Source organism: Scyliorhinus torazame, chromosome 15, assembly GCF_047496885.1.
Source record: "Scyliorhinus torazame isolate Kashiwa2021f chromosome 15, sScyTor2.1, whole genome shotgun sequence".
Lineage (NCBI taxonomy): Eukaryota > Metazoa > Chordata > Chondrichthyes > Carcharhiniformes > Scyliorhinidae > Scyliorhinus > Scyliorhinus torazame.
Genome location: NC_092721.1, coordinates 61,335,118 through 61,358,803, shown reverse-complemented (window position 1 = coordinate 61,358,803; position 23,686 = coordinate 61,335,118). Strand labels below are relative to the sequence as shown.

The following is a 23,686-nucleotide window of genomic DNA, read 5'->3' as shown; positions in this document are numbered from 1 at the left end:
CATTTTATTCCAACAACAAAACAATTCACAAAGTGAATATTGAAAAACAGCACTTTGGGATATCTCGGGATCATGAAAGATATAGGGCGGGATTCTCCTACCCCCCACCGGGTCGGAGAATCGCCGGGGGGGAGCGGCGTGAACCCCGCCCCCGCCGGCTGCCGAATTCTCCGGCGCCGGGGATTTGACGGGGCGCTATGGGCCGAGTGGCCGCCCGTTTTCGGCCAGTCCCACTGGTGTATATTACACCAGGTATTTACCGGCGGGACCTGGCTGCGCGGGCGGCCTCCGGGGTCCTCGGGGAGGCGCTGGAGGATCTGGCCCTGGGAGGTGCTCCCACAGTGGCCTGGCCCGCGATCGGGGCCCATCGATCCGCGGGCGGGCCTGTGCCGTGGGGGCACTCTATTCTTCCGCGTCGGCCGCTGTGGTCCTCCACGATGGCCAATGCGAAGATCAACCCCCCCCTGCGCATGCGCTGGGATGACGCCAGCACATGCTGGCGCTCCCGCGCATGTGCCAACTCGTGCCGGCCGGCGGAGGCCCTTCGGCGCCGGTTGGCGTGGCGCCAAGCCCCTTCCCCGCCGGAGGATTCCGTACCTCTGGGGCGGCCCGACGCCGGAATGGTTCACGCTACTCCTTCGCGCCGGAGTTGCCCGCCCCGCAGAATCCCGCCCGTAAAGTTTTTCTTTTACTTCACTGATTTCTTTTGCTGTATCTGTTATTCTTCAAACTTGAACATTAGAAAGTCAAGTGCAAGAGGGGGAAAATCTGACCATTGTTCTTTTTGCTTCTGCCTCATGACATATAAGGATAAATATTAATTTCAGGTTTGACAGTGCCCAAAGTTTGCTTTTCAGGATTTTCACACATGAATTCAAGTTTATCCCTGTAATTTAATGGTAAATATCACAAGGGGTTATGTCTGAACCCTTGATATGAGCTCCTGGTGCGTGAATATTGCCACCAGGAGCACTGAAAATCCAATGCCTTGTCTTTCGCTGAACTGAAAGGCAACACCTAACTCATCATTCAATCCACCTTTAACATTGATTAGCCTAGGAATTCACCTCAACCTGAACTTTCAGTGGACATTGACTTAATTTGTGCTGTAACCTCAGTGAAAAATCAGATGAATTTCTGGAGAAACAGTGCAAGCGGTTAAAGAAATTTGCTTCTGCAATGTTTCCACTGATATTATGCTCGCTAAGATATCCCGAGGACCCTGTAGAAATTCTCCCAGCCTAATTTTCTGGATCATTTTCTTACCTCTAATCAACTCTGACAATACATATGTCTCTTTACCTCAGGAATTTGTTGCACATTGCCCATATCGATGAGGAACATCATTTGGAAGTCTTCCCATTATTCTGTGAGAACATGATGTGGAGAAGCAAGTGTTGGACTGGGGTGGGCACAGTAAGATGTCTTACAACACCAGGTTAAAGTCCAACAGGTTTATTTGGAATCACTAGCTTTCGGAGCGCAGCTCCTTCATCACTCAGTGATTCCAAATAAACCTGTTGGACTTCAACTTGGTGTTGTAAGACCTCTTTCTGTCTCCTTATTTTCTTTATTAATTATTTAAATCAGCAGGCAAGCTTTCTGAATTAAAAGTGGTCTTTACGAAGATTCAGGTACGTTTAATTAAATAAAGTGAGATGCGGAGATCACAAAGTAATTAATTCATTAAGCAGTTAGGCTTCAGGAATTAGAAATTGCTTGCAGAGAATGAGAGGAAATGGTAACAAATTAATTCAGTAAATACAACTAGAAAGGGACAAAACAGTTTTTCACTGAATGATGATCAGGATAAATTCTTCAAGTGTCAGTTGAAAGGAATACAGGACAGGCATGTTCCTGTGAGGAAGAAAGATAAATATGGCAATTTTCGGGAACCTTGGATGACGAGAGATATTGTAGGCCTCGTCAAAAAGAAAAAGGAGGCATTTGTCAGGGCTAAAAGGCTGGGAACAGACGAAGCCTGTGTGGCATATAAGGAAAGTAGGAAGGAACTTAAGCAAGGAGTCAGGAGGGCTAGAAGGGGTCACGAAAAGTCATTGGCAAATAGGGTTAAGGAAAATCCCAAGGCTTTTTACACGTACATAAAAAGCAAGAGGGTAGCCAGGGAAAGGGTTGGCCCACTGAAGGATAGGCAAGGGAATCTATGTGTGGAGCCAGAGGAAATGGGCGAGGTACTAAATGAATACTTTGCATCAGTATTCACCAAAGAGAAGGAATTGGTAGATGTTGAGTCTGGAGAAGGGGGTGTAGATAGCCTGGGTCACATTGTGATCCAAAAAGACGAGGTGTTGGGTGTCTTAAAAAATATTAAGGTAGATAAGTCCCCAGGGCCTGATGGGATCTACCCCAGAATACTGAAGGAGGCTGGAGAGGAAATTGCTGAGGCCTTGACAGAAATCTTTGGATCCTCGCTGTCTTCATGGGATGTCCCGGAGGACTGGAGAATAGCCAATGTTGTTCCTCTGTTTAAGAAGGGTAGCAAGGATAATCCCGGGAACTACAGGCCGGTGAGCCTTACTTCAGTGGTAGGGAAATTACTGGAGAGAATTCTTCGAGACAGGATCTACTCCCATTTGGAAGCAAATGGACGTATTAGTGAGAGGCAGCACGGTTTTGTGAAGGGGAGGTCGTGTCTCACTAACTTGATAGAGTTTTTCGAGGAGGTCACTAAGATGATTGATGCAGGTGGGGCAGTAGATGTTGTCTATATGGACTTCAGTAAGGCCTTTGACAAGGTCCCTCATGGTAGACTAGTACAAAAGGTGAAGTCACACGGGATCAGGGGTGAACTGGCAAGGTGGATACAGAACTGGCTAGGCCATAGAAGGCAGAGGGTAGCAATGGAGGGATGCTTTTCTAATTGGAGGGCTGTGACCAGTGGTGTTCCACTGGCATCAGTGTTGGGACCTTTGCTGTTTGTAGTATATATAAATGATTTGGAGGAAAATGTAACTGGTCTGATTAGTAAGTTTGCAGACGACACAAAGGTTGGTGGAATTGCGGATAGCGATGAGGACTGTCTGAGGATACAGCAGGATTTAGATTGTCTGGAGACTTGGGCGGAGAGATGGCAGATGGAGTTTAATCCGGACAAATGTGAGGTAATGCATTTTGGAAGGGCTAATGCAGGTAGGGAATATACAGTGAATGGTAGAACCCTCAAGAGTATTGAAAGTCAAAGAGATCTAGGAGTACAGGTCCACAGGTCATTGAAAGGGGCAACACAGGTGGAGAAGGTAGTCAAGAAGGCATACGGCATGCTTGCCTTCATTGGCCGGGGCATTGAGTATAAGAATTGGCAAGTCATGTTGCAGCTGTATAGAACCTTAGTTAGGCCACACTTGGAGTATAGAGTTCAATTCTGGTCGCCACACTACCAGAAGGATATGGAGGCTTTAGAGAGGGTGCAGAAGAGATTTACCAGAATGTTGCCTGGTATGGAGGGCATAAGCTATGAGGAGCGATTGAATAAACTCGGTTTGTTCTCACTGGAACGAAGGAGGTTGAGGGGCGACCTGATAGAGGTATACAAAATTATGAGGGGCATAGACAGAGTGGATAGTCAGAGGCTTTTCCCCAGGGTAGAGGGGTCAATTACTAGGGGGCATAGGTTTAAGGTGAGAGGGGCAAGGTTTAGAGTAGATGTACGAGGCAAGATTTTTACACAGAGGGTAGTGGGTGCCTGGAACTCACTACCGGAGGAGGTAGTGGAAGCAGGGACGATAGGGCCATTTAAGGGGCATCTTGACAAATATATGAATAGGATGGGAATAGAAGGATACGGACCCAGGAAGTGTAGAAGATTGTAGTTTAGTCGGGCAGTATGGTCGGCACGGGCTTGGAGGGCCGAAGGGCCTGTTCCTGTGCTGTACATTTCTTTGTTCTTTGTTTGTTGTTCTTTGTTCTAATAAAAGAGGACACACAGCCAGCAATTACTAAATTAATTAAATAAAGATCAATTTCAGAGAGATTAATTAAATAAAGGAGGAGGGATTGATGAAGTTAAAGTGGTCTTACCCAGAATTGTTGAAACTCAAGCAAATAAATTGAAGTCAGAAATGGCAGTTAAATAAGTTGGGAAGGAGCTTGTCAAAATTAATTCAATAAGTAGGTGAACTTGAAGAATTCAAAATAGCATTAAACATCGACAGAATGAATTGAAGACACTGGGGTTAATGAATTCCAAGCGGTCTTGTAGATTGTCAAAATTAATTTAAGTCACAGGCTTCGTTTGACAAAATTAATTCAATAATGAAATGGTCTTTAAGAATTCATAATAGTCTTACGCATCACCAAAATTAATTAAGCGGCGGGGTTTAAGAATTCAAACTGACCTTTCACAATATTGGCTAAATATCAAATGTATTTACCAACTACAATTGTTTTTATTATTATTATCGGTATTAAATTGTTCTAGCAATGCAACAATTTAAATAAAAATTATCTGGATTTGTACTATCAGATTAGTTGATTTTACTCAATTTAATGGATTTGGTCCAACAAACCTCAAGCACATTTCAATTGACTACGATAATGAAGAGCTATTATCATTTTGCAAAATGAGTCCTGCAAGTCACCTTAGATGATTTACTGACGAGGAAATGTGACTGATATTATTGTTGTCATCTATCTCTAAAGCATTGCAGCATGCCACTTTAAGGGAAATATGTTATGTGATCCAACTTCAGGATGCTTACAAAAGCCCCCTTGCTGTGATAAGGTGGGTAGGGTGCCAATCGAGTGGGCTGCTTTGCCGTGGATGGTGTCGCGTTTTATGAGTGTTGTTGGAGCTGCACTCATCCAAGCAGGTGGCGAAATTCCATCGCACTCCAGACTTGTATTTTGTAGATAGTGGACAGACATTGAGGAGTCAGGAGGTGTCTTACTTCCTGCATAATTCCAAGCCTCTGTAGATATGCTTCTTTTCCTTTCCAAAAACTCTTCTCCTTTCCTGTTATGTTGTGTTTCCTGTATCACAAATGTACAAATGAACTTTTCTGTCATTGACTTCTAATTGGAATACCTACCTTTGTCACCAGTCACCCTCTAAGCCAGTAAAGTCCTACTTCCGGTGTTTTCTTTGTGTAATACCATTGATATCCTACCATTCCCAATGTTCCGCAGTTTAATTAATCAAGTTTGAACCAGTATAGGCCCCAGTACAACTCCCCTTTGTTAATGTTTCTGAAGTGAGTGACATATATTAAGTGTGTATGCAGCAGTTTGGGTTAGTCTACATATGACCGACCAATGCTCTCTGCTTATGATTCTTGGCTTGCAATTGACAGGAATTAAATGACGATCAGTGTCCTGTATAGATAGACTATATGGGAACCAATTTCAATAAAGCAATTGAAGTATGTGAATTATAGAGCTATAACTCCTGTTGATGTCATTGCAATGTATTTTATTTCAAAATGTGTAATACATTAGAGATAATGGATGGAATTTTCTTTTTTTGATTTCGAAGTACTGGCTCAGGTGCGAAAACCCCGGATGCACAGCCGTCTTTTCTCACCATATTATCCAGCACATGGGAAAAAAGTCCAAGAGGCATGTCTCACGCTATCATGCTGGTGAGGCCTGAAAAAGCCAACAACAACAGGTTTCCAGAGATCGGTATGCCTTTTTTAAACGGGCACAGAGGACCCTTCCACGTGCACATGGGCAACCCACCCATGTACACGTGGAACCCCATTCCGCCCCCCACATACACTGGGAACCCCACCCCCACCTTCAGTAGACAGTGCCAGGCTGTACTTGCCTGTGTGCTCCCGGTGGTTTCCCTTTGCCTGGTTACTGTTTTTTTCATGGCGGCGATGGGGGAGATCTCAATGTGGGGGACGATACAGTGGGGAATTATTTAGCATTATTCATGGAATGTGGGACTTGCTTTCTAAGCGAGCAGTTATTGCCCATCCCTTATTGCCCTTGGGAAGATGGTGGTGCTCTGCCTTCTTGAACCACTGCAGTCTATGTGTTGTAGGAACACTCACAGTGCTGTTAGGATGAGAGTTTCAGTATTTAAACCAGCGACATGAAGGAGCAGCAATCTAATTCCAAGTCAGAATAGTGTGCAGCTTGGAGGAAACTTGCTGGTCGCGGTGTTCCCTTGCATCTGCAGCTCTGTCCTTCTAAGTGGTAGAAGTAGCGGATTTGGAAGGAGCTGTCGAAGGAGCCTTAATGAGTTGCGTGCCGTGTAGATGGTACACACTGCTGCAACTGTGCGTTGATGGTGTAGGGAGTGGATGCTGAAGGTAGTGGATGCGTTGCCAATCAAGAAGACAGCTTTGTACGGAATGGGTGTTGTTGGAGTGACACTCATCCAGGCAAGTGGAGAGTATTCCATCACACTCCTGATTTATAATTTCTGAATAGTGGACAGGCTTTGGGGTGTCAGGAAGTGTGTTACTCTATGCAGAATTCCAAACCTCTGACCTGCTCTTGCAGCCACAGTATGTATATGGCTGATCCACTTCAGTTTCTTGTCAATGGATGTTTATAGAGGGGATTCAGCAATGGTAATATAGTGGATTCTTCTTGTTGGAGATGGTCATTGCCTGGCATCTATGTGGTGCAAATCTTACTTGCCATTTAACAGTCCAAGCCTGACTATTGTCCAGGTTTTGTTGCATTTGGACACAGACAGCGGTCTCACATGGTGTTGAACAATGTGTAATCATCAATGAACATCCCCACTTCTGCCCTTATGATTGAATCACAGAATCACAAAATTGTTACGGTGTGTCTACATCATCTCTCCATACGAGCATTGTGACTTAATGTCATCCCTCTGCCTTCTTCCTGTAACCCTGCATATTGTTTCTAATCAAATGACCATGCAATGTCCTCTTGAATGCCTCGATTGAACCTGCCTCGACCACACATACAGGCGGTGCAATCCAGACCTGAACCACCCTTTGTGTGAAAAAGTTTTTTCCTCACATAAATTTGCTTCTTTTGCAATCACTTTAAATCTGGATTTGGATTTGTTTGTTTATTGTCACGTGTACCGAGGTACTGTGCAAGTATTTTTCTGCGTGCAACTCAAACAGATAATTTGTACATGAAAAGAAAATACGTTGTTGGGCAGTCCTGTGCCTCTGTGCCCTCTCTTTCTTGATCCTTTTACAAGCAGGAACAGTTTCTTCCTATCTAAGCTATCCATGATTTTGAACATCTCTTTCAAATCACCTCTTGCATGGCATGGTGGCGCAGTGGTTAGCACTGCTGCCTCACAGCTCCAAGGACCCGGGTTCAATTCCAGTCTCGGGTGACTGTCTCCCATGTCTGCGTGGGTTTCCTCCGGGTGCTCCGGCTTCCTCTCACAATTCAAAGATGTACAGGTTAGGTGGATTGGCCACCCTAATATTGCCCCTTCGTGTCCAAAAGGTTACGTGGGGTTAGGGAGATGTGGTGGAGACATGGCCTTAAGTAGGGTACACTTTCCAAGGGCTCGATGGAACGAATGGCCCCCATCTGCACTGTAAATTCTATGATTCTACTCTATGTTTCTTAGCCTTCTTCTCTACAAGGAGAACAATCCCAACCTCTCCAATGTATCCTCATAACTGAAGTGTCTCATCCCTGGAACTATTCTTGTAAACCTCTTCTTTACTCTCTCCAATGCATTCATATCCTTCCTATATATCCTGTGGCGTCCTGAACTGCACACAATATTCCAGCTGAGGTCTATCTTGTATATGCCAATAACCTCCTTATTCTTGCATTCTATACCCCTATTAATAAAGCCCAGAATACTTTATTAACTGCTCTCTCCACCTGTCTTGCACCCTCAATTATCTATGCACACATACACCCAGGTCCTCTACTCCTGCATTCCTTTAAGAATGTTATCCCTTATTTTATATTGGCTCTCCATGTTCTTTCAACCAAAATACATCACCTCACACTTCTTTGCATTGAACTTCATCTGACGCACATCCTGAGGAACTCCTGTAGTGACGTTCCTTGAGTGAGAAGATTAAATTCGAACCACAACCAACTTCCTTTGTGCTAGGTATGATTCCAATTGGTGGAGGGCTTTCCTCCTGATACCCATTGGCTCCAGTTTTGCACAGGTTCCATGGTGCCATATACGATCAAATGCTGCCTTGATGTCAAGGGCAATCACTCTCACCTCTGGAATTCAGCTCTTTTGTCTATGTTTGAACCAAGGCTGTAATGAGGTTAGGAGCTGAGTAATCCGGATGGAATCTGAACTGAGTGTCAGTGAGCAGATTATTGCTGAGTAACTGTCACTTGATCGTTCTTTGTGCACCTTCCATCACTTTGCTGATGATCGAGAGCAGACTGGTGGAGCGGTAATTGGCTGGGTTGGATGTTTTACTTTCTCTGGACAGGACATAGGCAATTTTTCAGATTGCCAGGTCGATGCCAATGCTGTAGCTGTACTGCAATAGCTTGGTTAAGGGCACGGCTAGTTCTGTTCTGGAACACAAGTGTTCAGTACTATTGCCAGAGCTTTGGCAGTATCCAATGCCTTTCGCTATCACTTGATATCACGTGGATCATCCAGTTGGCACTTTTGACCAACGATTGCAGCAAATGCTTCAGCCTTATCATTTGCACTGATGTTCTGGGCTAATCCATCTTTGAGGATGGAATATTTGTGGACCCTCCTCTTCCTCCAGTTAGTTTAATTATAATCTTTATTATTGTCAGTAGGCTTACATTTTTTTCATACATTAACCCTGCAATGAAATTACTGTGAAAATTGCCTCGTCGCCACACTCTGGCGCCTGTTCGGGTACACTGAGGGAGAATTTAGAATGTTCAATTCACTAACAAACACGTCTTTCGGGACTTGTGGGAGGAAACCGGAGCACCCGGAGAAAATCCTCGCAGACACGGGGAGAACGTGCAGACTCCGCACAGACAATGACCAAGGCAGGAATCGAACCTGGGATACTGGAGCTGTGAAGCAACAGTGCTAACCACTGTGCTCCCACGCTTAATTGTCCACCACCATTCACACCCATATATGTCAGGACCTAAGAGCTTAGGCCAAATCCATTGGTTGTGGGATTGCAATTATAATTGGGAATGCACAAGAGGACAGAATTAGAGGAACATGGATGTCTCAGACTTTTATTTGGTTGGAGGGACAAGACCATAGAGAGATTTGGAAACAAGGATGAGAATTTTAAAGTCATGACATTACTTGACTGTGAGCCAATATGGATCCATGAGCGCAGGGATGATTGGGGAACTGGACTTGTTGTTACAATATGCTTGGCATTGTTAGACTAATACAAAATACTTAATTAGTCTGCAGAGGAATATGAAACAATAGTTTTATTTAAACACATCTTACTGCTCTGGTTTCCATCTTTCACAAGGCCTTACCAGAGACCAAATAATGCAGTGTTGCATTACTTCCTGTGATGATGTACACAGTATATGATTAGCATATGAAACAATTAGAATTCACCCACGAACAACCCACTATCCAGTCTAACATATTGCACTACATCTCCCCCCCCCATGTCTCTGATTTCCAGTTCTATATTATGAATATCAAACAAACCTGCGGCTGGATTCTCCGATCCTGTGGCTATGTCCGCAGGATTGGTCTGGTCTTACAATTATAAAGTCGGCGCTGCCCCCGCACGGATCCCCAATCAGGTGGGGGGTTAGCAGCCGCGGAGCGTAAAACCCCCAGCTTTACCTGCGGATACGGCCGGTGATAGGCCGGGTCCGTGGCCGTGCAGGACCTGGCCTGCCAAAAACTGCCCCCCTGTAACTAGCCTCGCAACCCCTGAACCACCCCCTACCAGTCCCCCAATGAAGGCCCCCTGCAAACGCAACGGCTCCTCCCCCCGACTGTGGCGGCATTGGACTCAGTCCGCAGCCGACACGTGAGGTCTCCGAACGGTGTGAGCACCCGTGTCCCATGCCGTTGGGGACTCCGCCCATCGGGGGCGGTGCATCGGGGGAAGGCCTAAGGTGACGTCCTGACGCCGTCCATACGGCATGCGACGTATTCCCTGAGTACGCCGTTTTTGAGGGGGCGGAGCATCGCAATTCGGGCTTAAACGGGAATTCTCCGGCTGATCATTGAACGCGATTTCAGCATCGGCGATCTGGTGCGTTGCAGTCCTTAATCTTGTTTTCTTTTCTTCGGTTCTCATCATTCCTCCATTCTTTTATAAACCGTTGTTGTTGTGATTTCATGTGACTACCAGAATAGATCCTCTTCTCATTTGGAGGGGATCGGTAGTTTGAGTTTTGAGGGTGGTTCCCCCACAGTCTGCTGTGCAAGAGATGAATTGGCAGATCACTCGGGTTGTCCTTTGGATTGACAGATAAATGCAGCATCTCTGGCCAGTTGAATTGGATAAATAAGCACTTTCATGGCATAGGAGACTACTTCTGTCTGGCAATCAGTGTGCACCAGTTCATCTCACCATACCATGAGATTTTGGATAAGGTGGATATTGTGTCTGTTCCTCTATTTGTCTGCAACAAGCATGGTGAGTGTGTGTGGGAGAGCAACAAGTTGAGTTCTTGGTCTTCTTCCTATCTACATGAAGTTAGACTATTTTGAATTGGAGTTGAATAATAGCTCCGAGGTGCAAATTGGATGTCATTGTTCTACTTCAGTAATACTTTCACTGTACATACTCCTCTTTCAGCTTCGTCATTGGCTTGAGCCTATCTTAGTGAACTGGTTTTATGGACCAAGCCACATGACGTGGACTCTTTAAAGAGCTCATTGGCAAATTGCTGTCCATCGTCTGAGATTCCAAGTTCTGGGAATTCATGTGTTGTAAATATCTTCTACAACAATGTAATCTCTGCTTCAGAAGTGTGACCCTGCAGTTTCTTGACTTCTGTGCATCTGGAGCACTCATTGAACATGTTACATACAGTAAAAGCATTACAAACTTGGCAGTAATGTCCCAGTCCACCCACCGCACTTTCCCCTCCCTCCATCTCCCACACACTGATGTAGAATGACAAGATGGCAGCTAGGACCCGTCAATAAATAATAGCCAACGACGTGCAGTATTGAAGAGACACTATTACCTTTGAAAACTGGCAAAACTGTGGGCAGCACGGTAGCATTGTGGATAGCACAATTGCTTCACAGCTCCAGGGTCCCAGGTTCGATTCCGGCTTGGGTCACTGTCTGTGCGAAGTCTGCACATCCTCCCCGTGTGTGTGTGGGTTTCCTCCGGGTGCTCCGGTTTCCTCCCACAGTCCAAAGATGTGCAGGTTAGGTGGATTGGCCAGGATAAATTGCCCTTAGTGTCCAAAATTGCCCTTAGTGTTGGGTGGGGTTACTAGGTTATGAGGATAGGGTGGAGGTGTTGACCTTGGGTAGGGTGCTCCGGTGCAGACTCGATGGGCCAAATGGCCTCCTTCTGCACTGTAAATTCTATGATAATCTATGAAATTGTACCCCCGCAAAAAAGAGGTTGAAGAAAATGGGAAGAAAATGCAATCCTTTTAAAAAGCTCCAGAAAAATTAAATTATTTTGGTACCTATTTTACTCGAACATTGAAGTAAAACAAGGGCATAGGCATTGAAATTATTGTTTATTGATAACCTATTTTTTTTATTCCACAGTTCTGACGAAGCCAAGACCTCACAGCGATGATTACAGCACAATGAAAAAGATTCCCCCACCAAAGCCCAAAAGAAGCCCCAACACCAGACTGACAGGTTCGTATGAAGAAATCTACATAAGGAAACCATCTGCATTTAAATTCACAAGCACAATGACTAAAGTAGCTCACAGCACTGGGACTATTCAACGGGCTGCTTCTGCTGACGGGCCCCACTACAGCCTGTTAAGTCTCCATCTGTCACAAGAAGAGGATGTGGAACCTGTTTATATAGAAATGGGAGGGTCTGGCGGAGCAGACGAAAATTATTTGACAGAGGTGGAGAGTCCCGATCAAGGAGAATCTGTTTATGAAGAAATGAAATATTGTTTGTTAGAAGGCGGTTCAGGCACTTCTATCTTTGCAAAGCACGCAGCTTGTGCTCTTCGTGCAGAAATGAACACGCCGACATTACCTGAAGACTTCAGAACAGACAGCCCAACCATGACTGGCTACCAGGAATTAGTATGTGACATTCCACCGCCATTTCCAAACCTCCTCCCACATCGACCCCCTCTGCTGGTATTTCCTCCAACACCAGTGCAGTGTTCCCCTGCTTCTGATGAATCACCGCTTACTCCCCTGGAGGTCAAAAGGTTGCCGGTTCTGGAAACAAATTTGAATTACTCTGTGCAATCAGATGGTATATCACCTGCCTCTCAACCATACACAAACCATCAAAAAGGAGAAAATGAGCCACCAGCATCTCCTGGGTTGGGTGTGTTCAGTATATCAGGAAAGATGTCTCCTCCCTCAACACCTCCTCCTGTTCCATTAATTCCTACTCCTCCCTACAGGCAAGCTTCACATTTTATTTTCCCACCAGATACTTCCGCCTCTTGTTTTGCCAATACTGGAAAATTAGTTATGAGCACAGATGTTCCTAAAGTACCTCAGAAACCTAATCCCTTACAAGGAGGAATTTCTACAAACTCTATAAGATTGCCTTGCTCACCAGTAAAAACCTGCAGGACAGAACCTGGGAAGAGCATTTCCTCCTCGGCGGGGAATGCATTACTATTTCCCTACTCTTCCACTATAGCTAGGCCAATTACCAGCCCACTGGATGAGCTGAACAGTCTTTTCAGCTCAGGTCGAAGTCATCTGCGCAAGTCAGCAGCAGGAAGGAAGATACGGGAGCAAGCAAGTGAGTAATTTAACTTCTGTACAATAAATCTGAGCAGTCAAATGTGTTAAGGGGAGTGAGATATATCTGAGTAATGGTCTTAGTCCTGGTGTAGTATCTGAGCCAGAAAATAACAGATTCAGGCTCCACTCAAGTGACAAAAGCATCTAATGCAGCTGATACGGTAGTAAGTGTTGCACTGTCAGGGGCATCACCTGTCAGATGAAACATCTACTCTTTCAGGAGGGTGTAAAAGATTCCAAAGAAGAGCAGAGGAGTTCTTTCTGGTGTCCTCAGTAACATCTGTCCCTCAAGGAAGTAAAACTGATTTTCTGGTAGTCATTCATTGGTGCTGCTTGTTGCTGGAACAATAATAAAGGCAAGCCCCTTCCCTGTTTCTCTCCACATAGAGAATGATGCTTCAATCCCACTTTCCAAATAATATTTGCAGGAAGTTTGGGTTGGATTAATGGATGAATCTTTGAAAAGTGCGACAAACAAAATAAACAGGAAAAAAGCTTTAAATGCTTACTGGGAAAGTACAAATGAAAAAAAACAAACACTTTTAGTTGACATAATAATAATCTTTATTGTCACAAGTAGGCTTACATTAACACTGTGAAAAGCCTCTAGTCGCCACATTCCGGCACCTGCTCGGGTATACTGAGGGAGAATTCAGAATATCCAAATTACCTAATAGCACGTCTTTCGGGACTTGTGGGAGGAAAGCGGTGCATACATGGGGAGAACGTGCAGACTCCGCACAGACACTGACCCAAGCGGGAATCGACCTGCGCCCTGGTGCTGTGAAGCCATAGTGCTAACCACTGCGCTGCCGTTAATGTTTAATAACAATACAGCAGCCATAATCATTCACATTCCACAATTTTCCTTAGTTCGAACACAAGTTATAAGTCTCCTTGCATTTAGTGCATATGAAAAAGAACATTTGTGTTAACCTCATAAAGTAATTGGCTGGGGATTTCTTTGGAGGTACTTGCACTCTGTTACGGTAATTTCACCGGACATTCTCTGTTTATCCATATAAACAGTGTTCTTGCCACAGAAGTTTTCACTAGCAGAGTGGGAGCAGCTCCGAAAGTAGCAACCATTGCCTTAGAGGACATGGTGCAAAGGACCGTGTACCAGTTCCAACAGTTATGATCACTACCCAAAACCCTGTTTGCCACTTGGATCAAACTGTCAGCGCTTTTAAAATTATAATCGTGAATATATGGCTATTTTAGAACAGCCAATAAGAGTTGGTTGATGACAATAGTTTTCTACAACATCATTCCATCCTGCCTCCTCTCATGATGGCAAGTCATGAATTCATTCATTGTCAGATACTAAATTTATGTTTTTAATAGGCGGCATGGTAGCACAGTGGTTAGCACTGTTGCTTCACAGCTCCAGGGTCCCAGGTTAGATTCTCGGTCTCGGGTCACTGTCTGTGCGGAGTCTGCACGATCTCCTCATGTCTGCGTGGGTTTCCTTCGGGTGCTTCGATTTCCTCCCACAGGCCAAAGATGTGCAGGTTAGGTGGATTGGCCATGCTAAATTGCCCTTAGTGTCCATAAAGGTCAGGTTGGGTTACGGGGATAGGGTGGAGGTGTGGATTTGGGTGGGATGCACTTTCTAAGGGCTGGTGCAGACTCGATGGGCTGAGTGGCATCCTTCTGCACTGTAAATTCTATGATTCTATGAATGGGACCCTCTTTGCTGATATTGGAAGTCAGCAAAGATAGCTACCAATGGTACTGAATTCTTCTCCCAGTTCGTCTCACAGTAGTATGAAGTCTCTCAGATTATCAGGAATCTGTCCGTCCTTCTTCATGGATTATAAATTTCCGATGTTCCTAAAATTGAGATAAACTGGTAGTCCTGGTCAGTGCAGATTGATGGGCAAGCATTCATAGACCAGAAAGAATAATCACAATGCCGTTTTAATTGGAGTGCCATATAATGGTGAATCCGTTAGATTAATAGAGAAATGGAAACAAGCTTTTATTATAGGACTGATTCCATGATCCAGTCAGCAGTCTGGTTGTGCTGTACTGAAGGGAGAGAGGTTTGTCAGTGATACGTCACTCCATATATTCAATAAGAAATTAAACTTCTCACCTCTCACAGACGAGGAGCAGTAACTTAAAAATGTTAATATGTTTAAATAAAAACGTATCCCGGCCCCTTGACAGTTACATGTTTAATGACCACCACAAAACTATTTCAAGGACACCGAATAAGTGGATACTCGAGGGAAATGTTAGAAAACTATGTTCTCAGCTTAGAACCTGACCTGTTGGCAGTTCACATTGCACCCAACTTCTGATTAGGTGCTCCAAGCAAGCAGTTCCTGCAATTCCCCTTGTAACGTGCCATATTGGCTCTCAAAAATGGCAATTGTTTAATCCAGATCAACATATCTGCTTGGAAATTTCAAATTGGATAACAGTTAAATTGTTCAACGAATTAATCCAAACTAATCAAAATCTATTCAAATTTCCAGCTTAGTTTAACAGCACTTCAAAGAAAAAGACATGTCTAAAAGATGGCATTATTGGTAAATATACAGCATTACATCATAAGGTTCAGAAATATTCCATTATAAGGGAATGGATTTATTTTTCTCCTCTGTTGGATGTAAGGTCCTACTTCAAGTATCAGGTAGTCGCATCCCAAATTCTAGAGGGTGGATATTCAACCCGAACCAACCCCTAGTTTGGTACAAATTTGGGATTTCACTAACAGTGGCCATTGGATGATTGATGTGAGAAATGGAAAACATCCAAGATCAGCTTCATTTACTGAAATGGTGCTTCATACTTGGCCTCTAATAGTGCTCCGTGAGAAAGGATTAGCAATGTCCACATTTTGCAGTTGTTCATGTGGATATATACCAACGCTTATAGTCAATGTACAAGCTGTTTTGGTTCTTGACATGCAATCAGGTACAGACATCAGAACACCTAGTCTTGCACAGAAAGGTGAGTAACACAAGCTAGTAGCAATTACCTGAAAAATGTCTACATTGCAATAGGCTGCTTTGCTTGAAAGTGATTGGCAGCTATGACTGAGCCTCTCGACTTGAAAATAGCTGTTGACGCAAAATCTGTGGAGAATTTAAATCGATGAGAGTGACACATTTGTTGCACTAATATAAACCATAAGTGGCAGCTATGGCTCAATGGTAGCACTCTCACCTCAGTTAGAAGCTTGTGGATTCCAGTTCCACTCCAGAGACATGGGTGTATATTCCAGGTTGAGACTGCAATGGGGAGTGCTGCATATATAGCTGTGCTATCTTCAGGATATCTCGTAAAATGGTTGCCCTGCCTGCCCTCACAGATGGATGCAAAAGATCTCAAGAAACTAGTTCAAAGATGAACAGGAAAGTCTTCTATGGTTATCCCTTAACCAACACCAAAAGCAGTGGTTTCAGTCATTAAATCATTGTTTTTTGTGGGACCTTGCTGCACATGAATGCCACATTTTTACACCAGTGACTACACTTTAGGCTGTCTTGAGGTTTTGACAGGCGCCATGTCAGGCAGGGAGGAAGTGGTCGAGCGAGGGAACCGTGGTTTACTAAAGCAGTTGAAACACTTGTCAAGAGGAAGAAGAAGGCTTATGTAAAGATGAAACGTGAAGGTTCAGTTAGGGTGCTCGAGAGTTACAAATTAGCTAGGAAGGACCTAAAGAGAGAGCTAAGAAGAGCCAGGAGGGGATATGAGAAGTCTTTGGCAGGTAGGATCAAGGATAACCCTAAAGCTTTCCGTAGAAATGTCAGGAATAAAAGAATGACTCGGGTAAGAGTAGGGCCAGTCAAGGACAGTAGTGGGAAGTTGTGCGTGGAGTCCGAGGAGATAGGAGAGGTGCGAAATGAATATTTTTCGTCAGTGTTCACACAGGAAAAGGACGATGTTGTTGAGGAGAATACTGAGATACAGGCTACTAGACTAGAAGGGCTTGAGGTTCATAAGGAGGAGGTGTTAGCAATTCTGGAAAGAGTGAAAATAGATAAGTCCCCTGGGCCGGATGGGATTTATCCTAGGATTCTCTGGGAAGCTGGGAAGGGGATTGCTGAACCTTTGGCTTTGTCATCTTTGTCTACAGGAATAGTGCCAGAAGACTGGAGGATAGCAAATGTTGTCCCCTTGTTCAAGAAGAGGAGTAGAGACAACCCCAGTAACTATAGACCAGTGAGCCTTACTTCTGTTGTGGGCAAAGTCTTGGAAAGGTTTATAAGAGATCGGATGTATAATCATCTGGATAGTCAACACGGTTTTGTGAAGGGTAGGTCGTGCCTCACAAACCTTTTTGAGTTCTTTGAGAAGGTGACCAAACAGGTGGATGAGGGTAAAGCAGTTGATGTGGTGCATATGGATTTCAGTAAACTTTTGATAAGGTTCCCCATGGTAGGCTATTGCAGAAAATACGGAGGCATGGGATTCAGGGTGATTTAGCAGTTTGGATCAGAAATTGGTTAGCTGGAAGAAGACAAAGGGTGGTGGTTGATGGGAAATGTTCAGACTGGAGTCCAGTTACAAGTGGTGTACCACACGGATCTGTTTTGGGGCCACTGCTGTTTGTCATTTTTATAAATGACATGGGGGAGGGCGTAGTAGGATGGGTGAGTAAATTTGCAGATGACACTAAAGTCGGTGGAGTTGTGGACAGTACGGAAGGATGTTACACTTTACAGAGGGACATAGATAAGCTGCAGAGCTGGGCTGAGAGGTGGCAAATAGAATTTAATGCAGAAAAGTGTGAAGTGATTCATTTTGGAAGGAATAACAGGAGAACAGAGTACTGGGCTATTGGTAAGATTCTTGGTAGTGTGGATGAGCAGAGAGATCTCTGTGTCCATGTACATAGATCCCTGAAAGTTGCCACCCAGGTTGAGAAGGTTGTTAAGAAGGCGTACGTTGTGCTAGCTTTTATTGGTAGAGGGATTGAGTTTCGGAGCCATGAAGTCATGTTGCAGCTGTACAAAACTCTGGTGCGGCCGGATTTGGAGTATTGCGTGCATTTCTGGTCGCCGCATTGTAGGAAGGATGTGGAAGCATTGGAAAGGATGCAGAGGAGATTTACCAGAATGTTGCCTGGTATGGAGGGAAGATCTTATGAGGGAAGGCTGAGGGACATGAGGCTGTTTTCGTTAGAGAGAAAAAGGTTAAGAGGTGACTTAATTGAGGCATACAAGATGATCAGAGGATTAGATAGGGTGGACAGTGAGAGCCTTTTTCCTCGGATGGTGATGTCTAGCACGAGGGGACATATCTTTAAATTGAGGGGAGATAGATATAGGACACATGTCAGAGTTAGGTTCTTTAAGAGAGCAGTAGGGGTGTGGAATGCCCTGCCTGCAACAGTAGTGGACTCGCCAACATTAAGGGCATTCAAATGGTCATTGGATAGACATATGGACGATAAGGGAATAGTGTAGATGGGCTTTAGAGTGGTTTCACAGGTCGGCGCAACATCGAGGGCCGAAGGGCCTGTCCTGCGCTGTAATGTTCTATGTTCTAAAGGGCTATTTGGGAGGGGAATAGATGCTACCTAGCCAGTGACACTCACGTCCAACAAATAAAAAAAAGTTTTTTCTTTCACAGGCAGCATGGTGGCACAGCGGTTGGCACTGCTGCCTCACAGCACCAGGGATCCGAGTTGAATTCTGACCTTGACTGACTGTCTGCGTGGGTTTCCTCTCGGTGCTCCGGTTCCCACCCACAGTCAAAAGATGTGCATCTTAGGCGGATTGGCCATGATAAAATGCTCTTTAGTGTCCAAAATGTTAGTTGGGGTTACTAGGTTCTGGGGCTGGGATGGGAGCGTGAGCCTAGGTAGGGTGCTCTTTTGGAGGGTCAGTGGAGACATGATGGGCCAAATGCCTTCCTTCTACTCGGTAGGGATTCTATAATTCCATTCAACAGTTCATAGCTCAACTAATGTGAAGATATTTAAATTGGTCTTTACACGAGGTATAAGGTACTAGAATAAATGGGGAGGGATTCTCCATCCCGCCGCACCAGTTTTCTGGTGCGCTGCGGACCCGCCGGCAACAGGATTCTGCGTCCCACCAGCCTGCCCATTGTGGGCAGCTCCACGCCATCGGGAAATCCCGACAGCAGAGGATCCTGCCCATGATCTTTTATGTCCAGCACTTACATATTTTTAATGCGTTTCAATCATGCCCTCTAATTCCCAAACTTAGTGACCAAATGTGGTTAAAAAAAGGAGGGTTTGTTTTAATATCTTTGAATCCCTAAGGAAGAGATGTCTTCTGGAATTTTTAAACCCTGAGGACTTAATTCACCATCAAGTTAGATTTGCTGGCCCTGATATCTGAGTTTCATTGTAGAAAGCGGGTTAAGGTCAAGAAATCAGCACTGCGTGTGTTGAATTTCTGCATGGTCAATTTCTCTACTGACTGTTCCAACAGAATAATAGAGCATAAATTGTTACTGAACAACCTTTCCAAAGTCAAATACATGCATGAAAACTGTTAGCAGTCTTTTTGAAGGTTCCCAACACTTTATCCCCATGCAACCACTTTGCTTTCAATAGCTAGCACCTTTAATTCCTATCCAAGGTGATATCTAAGTCCTGTCTGGTGCTGAAGATCAATATGCCACACTCCTGGCCTGTTCTTCACAGGGCTGATAATGAGTGGTGATGAAAGAATAGGTTGGTCTTGTGAATGCAGCAAAGTATCCAAAGCACTGGAATACTTTGCCAGTGTTCCATTTGTCAAAAACATGGAGCCTACTGAATGATCAATACCACGAAATCAAGATCATTGAGCCAACACGCTAACCATGTGCAAGACTCCGTTCAAATTTAAGAAGCTCCAGATAATGGAGCTGGAGTGCCTAAAAAGCGTTTTTGCCACTAATATTTCAGATAAGTGCTCGAAGGGAATGCTGTCAAAACACATGGTTCATTCCCCCACAGCCTCCCCCCTCACCCCGAGTAGCCCATTCATCCATTTTATCGAGCACCTCCACATGCCTGCCTTTCAAAGGATATTCCTTAAAACAGTCATTGTTCTCCAAGCAGCGATATTCGCTGCAGCTCTTTACTGACTGCAGGTTCCTGAAAATGTGAGTCTCAATCCCCATGATATTCCTGCTACTTTAGGCTTGCCATGCAATGCTAATGATGATGTCACCCTGGTGAGATACAGGTGCATTGTTCTGAGTCTTCTCGGATTTTACTAGTTTATCAATTTAAATACATTTCAAGGAATAATTATGTGGCTTATTTTATTGTACCTAAGTACAGTGCTTTACATTTGTTTGATTTGAATTTAATCTGCCATCACTTTATCTACTTACAATTTTGATACAACTCATTCTTTCTAATAACAGAATGGCATTTATCTTCTTCTTTTACTGATTTGGGGCTCTAAGAGTCACGAGCACAAATTGGAGACTGCAGCACAGTGGTTAGCAGTCCCTATTCATAGCACTACATTCTTTCCAGCCTTTTAATTTGCACTCCTCTCAAGCGAGACACTGTGTTGCAGCTATTGAATGGTATTGCTCAATTGTTTATTTTCAAATCTAACCCTCTGGAACCACCAAGTGCCACACATGAAACCAGTCACATCTTTCCAATAATTGTTTCATGCTGTATTAGTTTGCCATTTTTTTCCTTCATTCAGTCCACTATGTATAGTGAATACTATACATATGGGTGGCACGGTAGCACAGTGGTTAGCACAGTTGCTTCACAGCTCCAGGGTCCAGGTTCAATTCCTGGCTTGGTCACTGTCTGTGCGGAGTCTGCACATTCTCCCCATGTCTGCGTGGGTTTCCTCCGGGTGCTCCGGTTTCCTCCCGCAGTCCAAAGATGTGCAGGTGCTCTATCCAAGAGCTGGTGCAGACTCAAGGGGCCGAATGGCCTCCTTCTGCACTTCTATGATTCTGTAAATAAATGTAATATATCTCACCTGACAGAAAACATTTACTCAGTTCTGCAAGCGAAGTGGTAAATTCAACCGTAGAATTGGTTAACTGATGTTAGAAATGTGAGGAGGACAATTTTATACCTCAGCTTGATCATTGTATGGGCTGAGATGTGAGCCAGCATAAGCCTCAGGTACTGGGAATTTTCAGCTTGCTGTGTGAGGGACATTGGATAATAGAAGTTGTAATTTTTACTATTCCCCTATGGAAATACAATTTTCAATGTGCACCATTATCCAACTGCACATGACAACCAGGTAAAAAATCAAGAGGAAGTTGCAATTGCTGCTCATGAATTGTGTGTATCTGATGAACCATAGGAGTGGCAGGGGGTGAATTTGCGCCTGCCTCCGTCACAAGTACTACCGACGATGCTGGCATAAAATCTCACGAGAATCAGAAATCTCGCTGGTGAGATCACATTTTCCAATTTTTTCCACAGGAATCTTGGACGTCATTCTCCGACCCCCCAGAGGGTCGGAGAATGGCCGTTGGCCACCGTGAATCCCGCCCCCGCCGAAGTCTCCGAAGGGAGAAAAGTCGGCGGGGCGTTAATGGCGCCGCTGCCGCGGAGAATGTCACGGGTCTGCGCAAAGCAGCCGATTTTCGGCCTGCCGATATTCTCCCATCCGGATGGGCCGAAGTCCCGTCGACGTGATGACCGTTCACGTCGACGTGAATCAAACCTTCTTTTCATCGGCGTGACCCGGTGCTCCAGGCTCACGCCGACCAGCGTGGAGGTGAGTGACGGCCTGGGGGGTTGGCTCTGGGCAGGAAATGGCGTGGCCGCAGTCTGATTGCGTGAGGAGAGGTGTGTCTCGGGTTGTGTGTGTGTGTGTGTGCGGCGGGGGGGGGGTGGTTAGAGTAGGCTGGGCTCCGGGGGAGTGCCGGGAGGGGGTCCGTTCCGGGGTGGAGGTTGGGGGGGGGGTCCGTGCCGGGGTGGAGGTTGGGGGGGGTCCGTGCTGGGGTGGAGGTTGGGGGGGGGTCCGTGCTGGGGTGGAGGTTGGGGGGGGTGGGGTCCGTGCCGGGGTGGAGGTTGGGGGTTGGGGGGGGTCCGTGCTGGGGTGGAGGTTGGGGGGGGTCCGTGCCGGGGTGGAGGTTGGGGGGGGGGGGTCCGTGCCGGGGTGGAGGTTGGGGGTTGGGGGGGGTCCGTGCTGGGGTGGAGGTTGGGGGGGGTCCGTGCCGGGGTGGAGGTTGGGGGGGGGGGTCCGTGCTGGGGTGGAGGTTGGGGGGGGGTCCGTGCTGGGGTGGAGGTTGGGGGGGGTCCGTGCTGGGGTGGAGGTTGGGGGGGGGGGGTCCGTGCCGTGCCGGGGTGGAGGTTGGGGGGGGGTCCGTGCTGGGGTGGAGGTTGGGGGGGGTCCGTGCCGTGCCGGTGTTGAGGTTGGGGGTTGGGGGGGGTCCGTGCTGGGGTGGAGGTTGGGGGGGGGTCCGTGCCGGGGTGGAGGTTGGGGGGGGGTCCGTGCCGGGGTGGAGGTTGGGGGAGGGTCCGTGCTGGGGTGGAGGTTGGGGGGGGGGTCCGTGCTGGGGTGGAGGTTGGGGGGGGGGTCCGTGCCCGGGTGGAGGTTGGGGGGGGGTCCGTGCTGGGGTGGAGGTTGGGGGGGGTCCGTGGCGGGGTGGAGGTTGGGGGGGGGGGTCCGTGCCGGGGTGGAGGTTGGGGGGGGGTCTGTGCTGGGGTGGAGGTTGGGGGGGGTCCGTGCTGGGGTGGAGGTTGGGGGGGGGTCCATGCTGGGGTGGAGGTTGGGGGGGGGGTCCGTGCCGTGCCGGGGTGGAGGTTGGGGGGGGTCCGTGCTGGGCTGGAGGTTGGGGGGGTCCGAGCTGGGGTGGAGGTTGCGGGGGGGGTCCGTGCCGAGGAGGGGGATGGGAGGGCAAGTGAGTTGGTCCACCTGGCCAGGTGCCAGCCTCCAACAGTTGGACCCATGCGGTCCATGCCACCTGGCTGGGGGGAGGAGGGGATATGGGCAATGATGACATGCCGTCGTTCCCCTCCCCCCCCACCAGGGCGTCATGTTTTCAGATCATCCAGCGATGTTGGTCGCCGTGGTGGCAGCCGCTCATGTTGCCCTGGATGAGGAGGAGGAGGAGCGTGCCAGAGAGGCGGCGCAGGCTGCCGCAGAGGGGCAGGCGGCAGCCGCCCAGGCTGGAGGGACACCTGACCGACAGGACGAGGAGGGGGAGGAGGACGTCGCGGCCCCACGGCAATGGAGGCACCCGAGGGCGCCCCGTGTGTACCGGCTCCGGCAGTCATACCAGGACCTCACGGACCGGGAATGCAGGAGGAGACTCCGGATGAGCCGGGAAACCATGGCACACATCTGCCACCTGCTGGCACACCTGTCACCGCGTGGCACTGGCGGGGGACACCCTCTCCCCGTGTCCGTCAAGGTTACAGTGGCCCTGAACTTTTCTGCAACGGGGTCATTCCAGGCACCGAGTGGGGACCTGTCCGGCATATCGCAGACATCGGTGCATCCGGGCAGTGACAGATGCCCTATATGCCATGGCGCACCGCTACATCCGCTTCCCAGTGGACCGGGCCAGCCAAGATGCCCGGGCCGTGGGCTTCTCTGCCGTTGCCGGGTTCCCCATGGTCCAGGGCGCGATCGATGGGATGCACGTCGCCGTGCGGCCACCTGCAGATAACAGGGCCGTGTTCACTAATAGGAAGGGGACCTATTCGATGAACGTACAGGTGGTCTGCGACCACCACATGATGATCCTGCACGTCTGCGCCCGTCACCCAGGCAGTGTACACGACTCATTCGTGTTGTCGCGGTCATCCATCCCCGGCATGTACGAGGGACGCCATCCCCGGCTGAGGGGCTGGTTGCTGGGCGACAGGGGCTACCCATTGCGATCGTGGCTGATGACGCCTATACGGAGGCCACGCAATGAGGCGGAGAACCGCTACAATGATGCCCATGTAGCGACAAGG

The 23,686-nt window shown here is 47.0% G+C and overlaps 1 protein-coding gene across 1 annotated transcript in view; it reads left to right on the top strand.

Annotated features, from left to right (window-relative positions):
* The window catches only part of myo16 (myosin XVI), an 875,686-nt gene that overhangs the window by 802,976 nt on the left and 49,024 nt on the right, over positions 1 to 23,686 (top strand). The window contains exon 32 of the mRNA XM_072476270.1: positions 11,618 to 12,802. Coding sequence (XP_072332371.1) covers positions 11,618 to 12,802 — 1,185 coding nt within the window. The remainder of the gene's footprint in view (positions 1 to 11,617; positions 12,803 to 23,686) is intronic.